Below are 14,935 nucleotides of genomic sequence, written 5' to 3' on the forward strand. Positions count from 1 at the left end.
TGGAATTATGCCTTTCTAAGTTGATCTCCATATTCAAAAAATTATCAGAGTAGCATTCAAATAGGGACTATAGTTTTCCACCTTTTCTTTTTTAAAAGCTCTACAAGTATTGTCAGACACATTATCACCTTTCTATGCAAGGTCTAAGATACACAGATAAAATACACCTTCAATATCATTTATAAATATATCATATATTAAATCATTAAACTTAAAGGAAAGTATAAGATTATCGACCTAAATATCTATGGTATTTTATGCCTATTGTTTCTCTAATATCTCCTAAGAGATTAAATCTGACTATAAGTCATTCTGAAAAGATTGGAAAGAACTAACTAGGCTGATCAATTCTTAACATGTTGCTAACATACTCAAAACAATTTTGTTCCTGGTTGCAATCTAGTAAGTATGTACTCTAAGCCTGTATGTGAGTTTTATATATGAGAGTGCAAACATATAAAGAAGATTAATTATGAAATTACACTTCATCTTTTTCCTAGAAAATGTCCCCTGATACCTGCATCAACTCAAGGCTCAGCACACAATGGCTTACTTCCAGAAATGACCACTAACTAATGAGAAGCAACCATGCTATGTTAAAATCTTCCCTGTAACTATTTCATTGTATGCCTAGTTAAATTTAACCATTATAGTTCATGACAAATTATAAGCAGGATAAACTGTTAACTCTGTTAATAACTTTCTATATTTAAAGTTATTCATTTGCTACATCCTAATTGCATCATTTAAAAATGAGGATTAAAAAGGATAGATATTAGCATCCCCAAATCTGTGACTCCTGAATCTCATGCTACTAAGAATTTCAAGAGCAATGCAACCGCCATCTTCTTGGTCAACAGGCCAAAAGAGATAGCTCTTTATCTGGACCTCTTCTGTGTGTCGTGGGGAACTTACAGACATCTAAAGACTGAGTCTCTTGACTGAATTTCTGGGATCATTTTCCTGTAGCTTGACTGTTTGACTATGTAATGTGGCCTACACACTTCTGTATAAAGCAGCTACTACTAAAATTCTTTAGCATTCACCAAAATACCTGTTGAAGGTGACTGCCACAATACCTTCTAAAATTAACAGTAAACAGAACAAAATTAATTTAAATGATCAATGTTAATTTGAATAGAAATGCCTAATAATAAAAATAGTTTATGGTTCTGAAGGCCATTTAGCACTAAAATGGCTGGAAATGATTAAGGTAAGATTACTTTTACATAGAAAATAAGAAAAGTACAATATTCTATAACAGAAGGCTCATATAAAATATTTGATAAAGACCAACCAAACTGCATTATAAATACTTACTTGTAAATGGGTAATAACTCATGTCTTTTGAAGGCACTGTTTGACTTTGTATCACTGTCATACAACCTTTGCACATGTCTTCCAGTTCGAAGTGGAGGGCCTAACTTGTCCATCTTACTATCAAAATATATAAAGGTGTACTCATAAGGAGATTGCTACTTGTTGTTTGCTTCTAAAGAATTATGTAGACATAAGGATTATTTTTCTTCAGAAAAAAAGCATTGTGGTTCGCTAGAAAGCCACCCTCTTCCCTTAGTACTCTGACTGGCAGCATAAAGCACATGACCCAGATCTATGAGTTCACATTGTGCCCATCATTAAACCAGAGCGCTCTGACCATTCAGGCCACCTTGCCGGTTTCCATGAAGTTTTAATGCCACACTTATCCCAACTAGGGAATAAGTTGGAAAACAGCAGTTTGTATAAAGCTAGATGTGACCTTCAAGCCGTTATTCACAAACAACGTAATTTTCATTTTCCCTGAACGAGAAGAACTATGTATTTTTATTTTACTTTATGATTCCCCTTGCATTTAAAAAATATAATAATTGAATAAGGAATGCTTATGTTTATCTTATTTCACTTTCCAGTAAGGAATAAGTTTGTTCTGAAATATATGTAGGGAAAAGGCAAAACATGATCTATACTTTGAAAGACATGGTCAATCTAGATATCGGTAAAACATTAACCAAACCTAAAGTATACTATATCTCCATCTAGAGGACACTAGTGCTAACTGCAGGTTTGTAGGACACTTCCTAGTTAATAGCTAGCTATATAATCTAATTATATAACACCACCAACAAATACCAATTCACAAGAGAGAACAAGAAAATTAACAAACTATCTCAAATTAATGGTAAAAAACAGCCATCTTTAACATTAAAAATATATTATCGAGCTAGGTGTGGTAGTGCATGCCTTTGAGCTTAGCATTTCAGAGGCGGAAGGATCACTATGAGCTCGAGCCCAACCTAGTCTACATAGTGAGTTCTCATCCAGCCAAAACGACAAAATGAGATCCTGTCTCAAATGTATGTGTGTATGTGTATGTATGTATATGCATATACATATGCATATATATATATAAACACATTCACACACATATACACATAGTACAGAATACCTTTATTTTAAAGGGATGTCTACTCACTTTGTTTTTTTTTCCCTCAGTAGGTAACTCAGTAGGCTCTAAAAAACATATCATGATGTGTCAGACGCTGCTAATTTGAGAGAACACAGTAGTAAAGAAAAGAGCTGACTTCTTAAGGTTAGCATCCAAAAAGGGTCTGTTCACATTTCTAGAATGTAAGTGTCCCTGAGGAGCACTGTCAGGGCTGTTTGATGTTCTCCGTCTATGCAGTCAGTGGGCACTCACAGTATGCATGTGGTGGTAGGCACACTACACACAGACTTCAGTAAATGTCTTCAACATAATTTCATGTCTTGGAAATTAAAGTTATCTCTAATTTATAACAGATTAGAGAATCCAATGATTTCAGATTCCAATTAGTCAAGTTTTTCTTTGAATTGCTAAATATTAAATAATCATAAAAGCAATACTGTCACAAACACTATCTTTAAAAAGGGGCTTGTGGCTTATGAATAAGAAAGTAAGTCTGCCTCAGAGAAACAGTTACTGAAATTAGATTTTAGGAAAACTTCAGCTTAGCACACTTAAGGCCCTGGATTTAATTCTCAACAACACACACAATTTTAAGTTTTTCATATAAAAGTCGATTCTTTAACTACAGCAGCAGGTATTTAAATCCTGCATGTGACCCAATAAAGAACAACGAGATACAGAGACTCAGATAAACCCTACGATGACCGTTGCCTGGGCTACACAGACAGAAGAGCTGAGAGTATGTTCACACTGTGAGAACTGACTGAAAGGCAGGTCCCAGAGGTGACTTCTGTCAGACATCTGAGTTTTATCCAACCCCTATAATATGTAAAATATAAACTCACTATATCAAAACTTATATAGAGACCATAAAAACGATTGTATTTTAGACAAATACATACTTGAAATGCTTCTTAGACCAAATTTTAGTAAATGTTATTGGGCTAAAATCAAACATATGTTCTGTTATAATCTCCTTTGTTAGGTTGTGTATACAAACTAAAACATAAATGTCAATTAATTATCAAGGTTTTATACAGCATTTTTTTGAGTTTTCAAAGGATTCATAGCTGAATGGCCACGTGAGAAAATATTTGGTAATGATCTCAACTTATTTCTGACTTGAAGTAAATTTCAACTGAAGAAAACTTCCTTGTTTACAGCTGATATAAAGAATAAGTCCACTGAGAAAAAAACCTCCCCACGTATGAAGAGCCTTTAACAGCAGAAAACAGCAGAGATTGTTCCATAATCAAAACTTGATTTCTGGAATCATACTGGAAAAGATTACCAGGTGGCATCTGTTTTTTTGTGGATCTCCATAGTGGCATAGTGGATATTCTGTGAGGTATCAAAGCTCTACAATTGTCCAGATATATATTTTGATCTAAATTCTAATCCATCACAGATAATTTAGTATATCATTTCCACAATAAAAAAAAAAATCACCCTAATAGAGTAGCTTCAATCACTTTGATTTACACAGTATCAGTATACTAGGCTCGTAAAGCAGAACATTATATAAGAAGGATGGTTCTAGGTTCGGAAGATGGCTCAGCAGGCAAAGGTGCTTTCAGCTAAGCCTAATGATGAAGACCTGAGTTCAATCTGCAGGATGCACATGGTGAAAAAAAAAGAACATCTATTTCCCACAAGTTATCCTATGACTCTCACACGTATCCCTTGGCATGCATATGCACACGCAAAATGAATATTAAAGAAGGGATTTTTGAGGAAACATGCTTCTATCATATAAAAACTAGACATATTTATTCCTTACCAATTTAATGTAATAAAATATTAAAATTACATTCAAATTTTTATTAAAAGATGCTCTACAGGGCACAAGCAGGAGGTTATGAGTTTGAATGACAGAAGCCTGCTGCACAAGCAGGAGGTTATAAGTTTGAAGCCCCAGAAACCATGTAAAAAGCTGAGCATCATTCTCTTCACCTGTACTGGGAGATGCCAGAGAAGCCAGCTCTGATCAACCATGCTATGAGTTACAGTGTCAACGACAGAGTATGTTCCAAAGAATAAGGAGATAAAGACAATCGCTACTGACCCCAGGATTACACACACACACACACACACACACACACACACACACACACACACACACACGTACCCATGCACACGCACGCACGCACACGCACGCACACACATGCACTCACACATATACACATGCACACACACACATTCACACATGCACACACACGCATACATATGCGCATGCGCGTGTACACACAACCTCACAGAGGTTCCTTCCACATATTCTACAGCTCTACTTTTTACCCCATCCACTATGATCAATCTCTAAACAAGTTTTTGGTTTTCACAGTAACTGAAGTAAACTATTAAACGACAGTAACTCAGCTATTAAAAACAATGTGCTTGGTATATATTTAAAATGACAAACACAAAGAAAACACAGTTTACAAGGACACACAACTACGTCAGATTTATCTTACCCAAATGCATATTTTTGAAATTGCCTGGGGCTAAATAGAATTATCTTTTAGAATTAGGGAGAAAAAAATTAAGTAGTTTTTTTTTTTTTTAAGACTGTAGAAATAACCACAAGTTATCTAGAACTTAATTGGCAAACATAAGAATATTTCCAAGTACAAATATTAAAATGTCATGATCCCAATATATAATTCATAAGACTAGCATACATGAGTAAAATGAACTATACTGAAGACTATAAACAGAATGCTTGGAAACAGCTGGAGGATCCTGAAGTGCATTTATCAATCTCAGAGCACGTTCAATTCCTTCAATGTTACACCTCACCAATGTCTTCATCCAGTATTCAATCCTGAGCCAATGTGCAACTGAAAAATACTGCTGCTATGCAAATTTTAAGTAATTCTTCTACAGGATCACTCTTCTATGATGAGCCAATAAGCTTATAAGAATGCCATACACTTATTTTTTTTTCTTCTTCATATTGTTGACTCTATCATCATGGTGTTTACAATTTAGCAGAAGAAACAATAAAATGAATCACTTCTCCAAAAATTCTAAGAAAGGAATGATAGCTGGACCTAAGTAGATGGTTGTTGAAACAGGAACAGAAATACTCCAATTAATACAGTAAATACGTTGACCAGAGCAAACAATAACTCTGGTTCAAGAAGAAGGATCTTCTATATACACAACATGACTGCAGTTTAATATGGTATGGGGCAACCAAAGTGCTCAATTTTCATGGCATTATGAGCAGTGCAATACTTAGAAAAGCATGTGTTCAAAATCTTTGCCTGTCAGCAAAAACAAATTTTCTTTTACGAGTCATATAAATCAGGTTTTTAGATCAAGTTTTAAACCAGCTATCAAAGTCTAAACACAATCAAAGTGTCGTCAGAGAGATACACTCAAAGTACATACCTACTTAGTGGCCCACCAGGGGCCAGGTTTCCTAACTCCATGATCAGTGTGCTCAATCATTCACTTTTCTCTCTCTCTCTGTCTCTGTCTCTCTGTCTCTGTCTCTCTGTCTCTGTCTCTCTGTCTCTGTCTCTCTGTCAGTATCTCTCTCTCTCTCTCTCTCTCTCTCGTGTGTGTGTGTGTGTGTGTGTCTGTGTGTGTGTGTGTGTGTGTGTGTGTGTGGTGCGTACATGTATGTCTATGCATTTTGGGCCGTTTGTTTGCTTTCGTTTGGGATTGTTTGTTTGTTGGGATGTATGTGGGTACACATGTGTACTAGCCCATACAGGACTGAGGTTGGTGTCAGGAATCATCCTTGACTGTTCTTCTACCTTATTCATTTAAGCAAGGTCTCTCAATCAAACCCAAAGCAGCTGGTAAAGCCTGTCTTGTTAGCCAGCTTAATCTGGGGGCTCAGACACCACCTTCCAAGGCTGGAAGCAGGCAGGCTGCTGCACCCACTAGATACCACATGGCTTCTGGGCATCAACTCACTCTACATCTCAAGCTTGCATAGCAAAATTTAACAACTGAACCATCTCTCCAGCTCCAAAATTCTTTTTGAAAAATTGTACCAGCTGGCTTCATGTGTACAGCTTACTTAAAAAGTTTGACATACAACTTACTATGACCAAAGAAGGAATCATCAGTATACTAGAAGTATTGCCTTCTAACTTACAATCAGCTGTAACCAAATACTAGAAAGGCTACAGCCCAACTAAAGCAACTCTCTTTACTATGGTAAAAAGGTTTTGTAGAACTCACTGCTATATCTATACATTAGTATACAATGCAATGACTTGATCAGTTGAGAAGACAAAAATAAATTAGTATTGTTTTGTTTTTTTTAACCACCAGAAGAGGAAATAAGAAAAAGACACATAACCTTCATACTTCGTATTTTGTTAGTTGTTTTTTGTTCTTTCTACTCTGTTGTCTTGTTTATCTGTTTTCTTTTTGTTGATGCTGGGAGCTGAACCCAAAGCCTTGCACATGCTAGGCAATTGTCTCACCACTGACTTATATGGTCATCCCATTAAACTGTGTGTGTGTGTGTGTGTGTGTGTGTGTGTGTGTGTGTGTGTGTGTGTGTGTTTGTGTGTCTTTACACACTGGTGTGTCTGAATGTAGACACATATATGCCATGGTGTACATATGAAGGCAAGAGGACAGTGTCAGGATTCAGTCTTCAGCTCTACCTTTTTGGCATAGGGCCCTTGTTTTCTGCTATGTACACCAGGCTAGCTGGCCTGTGAGCATCCATGACTCCTGTTCTGCATACACCCCCAGCAGAATACAGTTACTGTCTTATAATGCTTACATTGCAAATGCTCTAACCACTGAATCATCCCCCAGATTCTCAGTCTGTACAGAGCCTGGATTTCCTATGTTGTCTGAATTGACTGGGGGAAAGATGGCTAGTCACAACTGACAATGACTCCACTGTAAATTTTTTTCATGAAAACAAGTGACAATGAGTCAGAGATAAAGTATACTTGAAAATAACGTGAGTTGTTTCCTTAACCAACTGTACATCTATAAAAAGACAAAAACGGTTTGGGGGCAATCTGTTAATTTTGTGATTTATTAACAGAAAAGAAAGTAAATCTATGAAAATAAGTATTTAGATAATAAAATATATAATTTTATCGAGGTTTCCAAAATTATAATGGAACATTCAAAGTGGAAGCTTTTTCACTAAAAGCCATCTATACAGAATGATAGAAATCTAGGAAGAATAAAATTATTATTAAATAAGAATTTACTAATAATTCCATATATTCCATAGTTTTCTCTGCACATATTTTTAGTTTCTATCATACTACACTTTAGATAATATTGGCATACTACAGAAAATTTCATGAAGAATTTTTACTCTATATTTTTCTCATATCAAAATCATAAAATGTATTTATTTTTAAGATTGCCAAATATCTTTATATACATTTCTATTCATATTATCCCACCAAAACTACACACTTAGTGATTTTTGTATATTACAATAAAAATACTTGACTGTGTTCTAATAAAAACGATCTCAATTACCAACTGGCTTTTCCTAAAAGTTATGTAGCTTTAAAGAATCTGATTCTCTGAATTACTCCATTACTACGAGGAAGACTTAATTAAATCCGAGGCAAACTGTCAGCACAGTGTCTCATACACAGTGCTCAATATATTTGTTATTACTAAACCTTCAATAGTTCACATCATGTCCTTAGACGGCCCAAAATAAAACTACACACACACACACACACACACACACACACACACACAAAGGATCTTGACAAATATCAACTCCTATTTTTCTGCAGCAGTTACACTGAGATTTTTTTTCAAGTCTCTTCACCAGTAATGTGCTAAAACAAACAAAAGAATCAGGAGAAAGACTAAGGACAAACACAAAGCGTTGCTATGACGTCAACACACAGCGCTAACAGCACGTTCAGCATAGACTTACCCTGCCTGCGGGGCTGCTATTGCTCTATGAGAAGGAGATAAGGTCTGAGGTTTGCTCCCCAAAGGATTGTTAACTGAAGATGCTTTACCCGAAGGCACACCTTATAATAAAAAGGCAACAGTTTTAACAGTAGGCTGAAAGAAAATTCACATAAAGCAAGAGGCTCTAACAAGGAAAACAGTTCCTTAGTAATATTCTTTGTGCCTATAGTTACAAACTAGTAATTTAAAACTATTAATGAGGACTGTGGCCATTTCTCCTCTTTATCTCCCGTCCAACACACAAAGGGCACCCCACGGTACTGCTGTCTTCCTGAAGGCCTCAGTACTTGTCTTACAGGACAGCTTCAAGCTCACATCCAAGAAATGAGCGAAAACATGGTGGCTTTTCAAGAAACCAAGAAAGGAGCTTGGTTGTAAGAGCTACTCGAAATTATTTCTATTTTACCCAGAAATAACCACTAGCCTAAACTTATTTACAACTTTTTAAATAATCTAGAACAGAGCACTTTTGTCATTTTCTTATCAACTGACATGTTGGCATACGGGTATCATTACCTACAATGGCTTTGCTAGCAGTACTTGGCTGGGGCAGTCGGGAAGATCCTGATGATGCAGTTCCAGGAGAATTTGATTTTTTAAGTGGAGATGGTTTATACTAAAATAATGAAAAAAAAATTTTAAAAATCAACATAATTTTGTTATCAGGCAATTACAAACCAGTTCAACAGCTCAAAATCCCTAAGGACAAGTTTTGTTTGTTTTATGAGAAAAGGCTGTAGAGACATATGTTGATGAGTTATGCAGCATTACAAATGAATTTAATAATACTGATAAACACTTAAACCAGGTAAGCTAAATGTTCACATTTATAAAATGAAATATTGTAGTATAGAAGTCAAAACATGTTCATTTTTGACAAAAAAAAGTTTAGACAGACCAACTCTTCTACAAAAACTATAAACATCTCAGGAAACTACACTGAATGTTTGCAATTGCATGGAAACCATTTTAAAAGCCTGAATGTTAGAGTAGGTGAGAAGAAACTGCCGTGTTCACCCATCGGAGACTGTAGCAACTGCCAAGCACACACAGAAATGTTTTCAGACAGACAGTGTCAAAGAATTAGAAAGACAATGAAAACAATGCCCGTCTTTCTACTCAGCAGTAAGACAAAGAAGAATGTGCATGTCTTTGTGTGTGTGAAATCCCTGAAGACCCTAAAACAGTTTCCTACCTACGAGTAATATTTATATGTGTGGCCAAACACACAACTAAGCCAGGGTGCTTACCAGACAGCATTTTTCTAAAAACGAAACTAATTGTAGTCTAGTGCCTAGACCAAGAAAAACACATTTAAGTTGAAAAAAAGAAAGAAAACATGTGAGCAAAACTAAGATTCAAAAGTTGAAATGACTTTTCTTAGTAAATAAAGTATGATTAAAATAAAGATGCTTTAATGACCAACAAAAGTCATTTTATATTGTGGATTACAAATACAGACATTACTACAATCTAAGAAAATTTCCAAGTATGTGATATGTAAGAGTCAAAATTATCATGAGAAACAGAAAATACTATAATTAAAGATAAAGATTTTTTTAAAATTTCCTTCTATATTGGTGGGAAAGTCAAAAGAAATACCAGTAAGAATCAGTTTAATCTGGCATTTATAAATCTCAACACACAACTGCAAAACAAACATTTAGTTCCGGATGTGATGTAGTATACACCAAAGACCATATGCAATACAACAGAACACATTTCAATTATAGAAACTTTGGCAAACACATTCCTGAACCACAACAGAATTAAAAGTAAGCAATACTGTATCTAGAATACTCTAAAGTAAATGATTCATTTGAAATGAACTATAAGTAAATAGATTAAAAATTAGAATATATTTTGAACTAAATAAAAAAGATTTCTAAGATGCAATTAAAACAATACTAGGGAAAGAAATTAACTCCCTACTAAATGAAATACCTTTCAAATAAATTAACTTGTACTATTTTTTCTCAACTTGTCACTCAAATCTTGTACCAAAGTCTTTAGTAATAACACACCATTTTAGCCAATGAGAAAACTGTTATGAATCATAAACATAAAACAGAGTCTCAAAGAGGCACATTATTACTAATCTGTAGAAATAATATAAACTGTACACTTCACCTGAGGCCGAGAAGCTGGTTTTCCTTTGGAATCAGTAGAAAATTTGCCCTTATTACTAATACGTGCTGCCTGTTCTTTACAAAAATTTATATGTCTGTCCGCTGCATTTTCATTGAATCTCCTCTGGCAATAGGGACACTGAATATAATCTAGAATATATGAAAGCAGAAAAAAGTCAGTAACAAAACACCTGAATGGACAGGAAGAATTGTTATGATCAGGAGTTCAAGGTGAGTGATATAAATTACAATGGCATCTGATAACCATGGTTCCCATTACCAGACAGAAACCAACTTGGCTGACCTAAGCTTAGTAAGGCTATTTAAGAAAATGTACAAGAAATCAGTATCGCCTACATTTCAATCAGGCTGAGAAAAATTGAAGAAAAAAAAAAGAATAAAGCATCAGTAGGAAAGAAAAAGTAAAAAATATATGTATTATTTGTTTTCATCATGGACATAAACTTTATATGATACCTAAACAGTAAAAACATTAAAAATATAAACTGATTATATTATACAGATTAAATTATTATCTTTTTAAAAATAAAATCAAGAAATAGGTAGTCTGCCAAGAAATTTATACTCTAAAGTGAGGTCCCAAGAAATGGAAGATGTAGTTTAAAAATCAAACCTTCACTGACATAATACAAATTTCAGAAGAAAAAAAAATCTCTACTTATTAGTGGAACAGTTTAAAATATCCAACAAGAAATTATATGGCAAGTACAAAAGCTTAAAGAATTCCTATAGGCCAGACTGCCCTGCCAAACAGGCATGCCTTCCTTCCTCACATGGATATGAAGAGTGCAGACTAAGAAGTGTTCTAGCTGGTCCAGTTGGATTATTCCAAAAGCATACAGCATCATTAGTGCTTTGGAGTTAGCAAACTACAGCCTATGAGCTGTACTCCAGCCTGTGTATGGAAAATGAAGGGTTTGTTGTTGTTGTTGTTGTTTATATAGATATGACTCTATCCATTCACTGATACACTGTCCAAGGCTTATGACAAAACAGAGCTAAGTACTCCCATCAGTAGCCTTCCTGATATTCAATACCTCAAATTCTTCTAACTTGGCCTTTTACTGAAATAACTGGCAAGTGGTTTCTCTAGAATAAAATGTTTTTAAAAATCAGATCTAAGTTGGCTAAAGAACATTCTGTTTGCTAGGAAGTAAACTCTAATCAAGAGCACCGACTCAATTTTAATGTGACTGTTTAGATTAAAATAACACCTGTTACAAATGTTCTAACAGCCAATAGCACAGTGTCTATCTCAAAATCTCCCATGGATTTGCTATGATCTTTTTACTTTGATAATAAGTAACAGCACAACTTCTAGTTTTCCAGTAGAAACTATAATACATTGTTCTGAAAACATAATTTAGGTAACTGGTCTACATCAGAGGTTCTGGATTCATTATAATTTTAGAAATATAACTTTCTTTTCAGGCAAGGTACTAAACAAGAACCAGGCAGCCTAACTATTCAAATCCTAATGAATGTGTAACAAGCATAATTGACTTTCTATATATCAATATTTTAAAGTTATAGGAAATATAACAGCATTGTGATGAGAAGTGGTGTTCTATGCTCTGTAAGGATTTATCTTTATACCTATATTCTTGGATTATCACAGTTATTTTACACCAAAGTATTTAAGGATTATGTGTCACTAAGTTTTGACATTTTTTTATTTGTTTTTTGTTTTTGTTATTGTTGTTGTTTTTTGAGACATGGTTTCTTTGTGTAGCCTTGCCTGTCCTGACCTTGCTTTGTAGACCAGGCTGGCCTCAAGCTCACAGCAATCCACATGCTCTGCATGCTGAGTGCTGGAATTAAAGGCATGCGCCATCATGCCTGGCTATTTTATATGAAGATAAAGACAAATTCTATCATGCCTAGATGAACATTTCTGCCAACAATGCTCCACATACCAGGGTCATAAGAAGGTGGAGGAGGAGGGGGAAGTTTGCCACCCTCTTTAAGTGCCTGATCAAGCCCTTTTGCTGCTCGTATGGTGGCAATGAATTCCTCGTGCTTCCTTCTCCAGTTAGATGGCTTCTTTGGTGGTTCTGGCTAAAGATAAAAACAAGGCAACATCAAAATATATTTTTAATAGACTGAAATAAAATTTCAGGTAAAGCCATATTATCTTAAATGTTCTCTTAGCAAGAATCCATCAGTGATCTTTCCCAAATTAAAACCGCAGTCACATTGCATGCAATTTTTAAATATAATTCTACTTAACGCAGACACTGTTAAAAGTGTCCGCTATAGGTGTTCAACCATATTTACGCTTATACTATAAAATTGTCTTTTCTGATCCTTTATAATAGTAAAATGTACCAAATCTGAGGGGTTTGAACTGGTTTTAAAGGTTGAAAACAGTTCTATGTGGATTTCACTGGAGTTTCTTTTATGAGTGAGATTGAAGATGTTTTCATCATCTCCTTGAATCTTTTTTTTTTAAATACATTTATTTTATTACATATGTATAAAACAAACTACATACAACAGGGAGAACCATGTGACAATCATGAAAATCATGAGCTCTATAAATGTTACCTTCATAGTGGTTTGGCTATTTGTACTTGTCCAGCTTGAAGTAAGCATCTTTCCTGTTTTGTTGGGTCTAAATTTCTGAATGAAATTCAGTATCTATCCTATCTCAACTCAAATAACGTAACTTCTTTATCGTGATCTAAAAAAGACCTTATCCCCTAACCAACTAAACTTGATTGTAAAACTATACTAACTGGCCTTCAATGCCCCTCAGAGACTTAAGGAATAAAACTTAAATTCCTGAGTGAACCAGCAGTGCAGGTTAGCAGCTTCCAAAATGTACAAATTGACTTAGCCGGTTTACTGCCTGAACAGTCCCCCAACACTCTCTAAAACGTTGTTTCTATTCACAGGGCAGGAACTACTGAAGACTTGCTTACACCAGCTTGGCAGAGTACAGCCGTTGACTCTGCCTGCATCTGAGCTGCCCATCTCTGAGTCCTTCGTACTTACTCTATGAACAGTTCACATTCCTAGTCAACTTCTTTCCATGTTTCTTAGGCTTTTAGGAATAATTCTTGCTAGATACAGAGGAAATTATCATTTTTCTCCAATTCTTGTGGACCAATAAGTACTTTGATATGAAAACTTATTTTAAAACTGTTAACTTACTATTTTCTGTTGGCTTTTGTCTTTTTTTTTAAATTATCATTGTGTATCTCTTTCATTCTGCTATATAGTGTGACATAAGAGTTCATAGTACAGGATAAACATACTACAATACACAGACCCAAAGAAGGTAAGTAACAAGGAAGACCCTAGGGAAAGGTTGCTTAAATCTCACTCAGAAAGGGAAATAGAATAGACAGAAGTAGTGGTTGAAGAGAGGGAACAAGGTAGGAGAGGGAACACAGAGGGAAACAAGGGTGGAGATCAGACCTGGGGAGAGTGGGGTGGAGGGTGGAAGGATGGAAGGCCTGCAGAGAAAAGAGAAACTGTGGGTAGTGTCTTCTCTGTGACAAGTTGAAAACCTAAGTCAAAATAGGCCTCTGAGAGGATATGAGGGGAACTTCTGCTGAGACTCCTAGTAGCAAGGGTCATAGAGACTAAAGAGGACACTCTTTAGGTAGACAAGACTCCTAGTGGAGGGAGGAAAATAACAACCCACCCACAAAAACTCTGATCCAAAACTTACCCTGCTAACAAGACATGTAGGAATAAAGAACGGACAGAGCAGTAATTGAGGCAGTGTCCAAACCAATGCCTGGCGCAACTCAATGTAAGAGACCCAACCCCTAACGTTCACAACATTCTGCTACGCTTGCAGACAGGAGCCTATCACAGTTGTCCTCTGAGGGCCTCCATCCAGCAGCAGTTCAAAACAGATGCTGAGACTCACAGCCAAAAATTGGCCTAGGCATAAGCAGTCTTATAAAAAGTGGAAGAAAAGTGACAAGAACTCCACAAGAAGACCAATAGAGCCAACTAACCAGGGCCCAGAGGGATCTGTGGAGTCATGTATGGACTGATCCTAGGTCCTCTATATAGATGTAGCAGATGGGCAGCTCAACCTTCATGTGGGTCCATTAGTAAGGAGATGGAGGCTGATCACTTCCCCCTGATGGGACTGTTTTGCCAGGCCACGGGGAAGAGGATGAACTCAGTCCTGTTAAGACTTGATGTGTTGGGTGGGATACTGGGGGCAGAAAAGGGGCTCCCCTTTTCTGAGGAACAGGGAAGGGGTATGGGGGAGTGAGGGTGGTACTGGGAGGAGAAAAGGGAGGGGGCTATGACCAGGATGTAAAAGCAAATAAGTAAATTAATTAATTAAAATGGTCAAGCAATTGTTTCTGTATCCTCTACCTACTCAGCCCTAACCCAATATTGAGATAAAACATTCAGCATAAACTAAACACATGAG

At 35.8% G+C, this 14,935-nt stretch overlaps 1 protein-coding gene across 2 annotated transcripts in view; it reads right to left on the reverse strand.

Moving 5' to 3' along the window:
* Positions 1-14,935, reverse strand: part of Zc2hc1a (zinc finger C2HC-type containing 1A) — a 40,813-nt gene that overhangs the window by 5,276 nt on the left and 20,602 nt on the right. Inside the window, exons 4-8 of one of the 2 annotated variants that reach the window (XM_051158462.1) lie at positions 12,447-12,588; positions 10,511-10,659; positions 8,897-8,996; positions 8,340-8,439; positions 1,321-1,437 (exon numbers count right to left, since the gene is read on the reverse strand). In XM_051158462.1, coding sequence (XP_051014419.1) covers positions 1,321-1,437; positions 8,340-8,439; positions 8,897-8,996; positions 10,511-10,659; positions 12,447-12,588 — 608 coding nt within the window. The remainder of the gene's footprint in view (positions 1-1,320; positions 1,438-8,339; positions 8,440-8,896; positions 8,997-10,510; positions 10,660-12,446; positions 12,589-14,935) is intronic. The other variant, XM_051158454.1, reaches the window with a different exon arrangement.

The sequence above is a fragment of the Acomys russatus genome, chromosome 2 (assembly GCF_903995435.1).
Source record: "Acomys russatus chromosome 2, mAcoRus1.1, whole genome shotgun sequence".
NCBI lineage: Eukaryota > Metazoa > Chordata > Mammalia > Rodentia > Muridae > Acomys > Acomys russatus.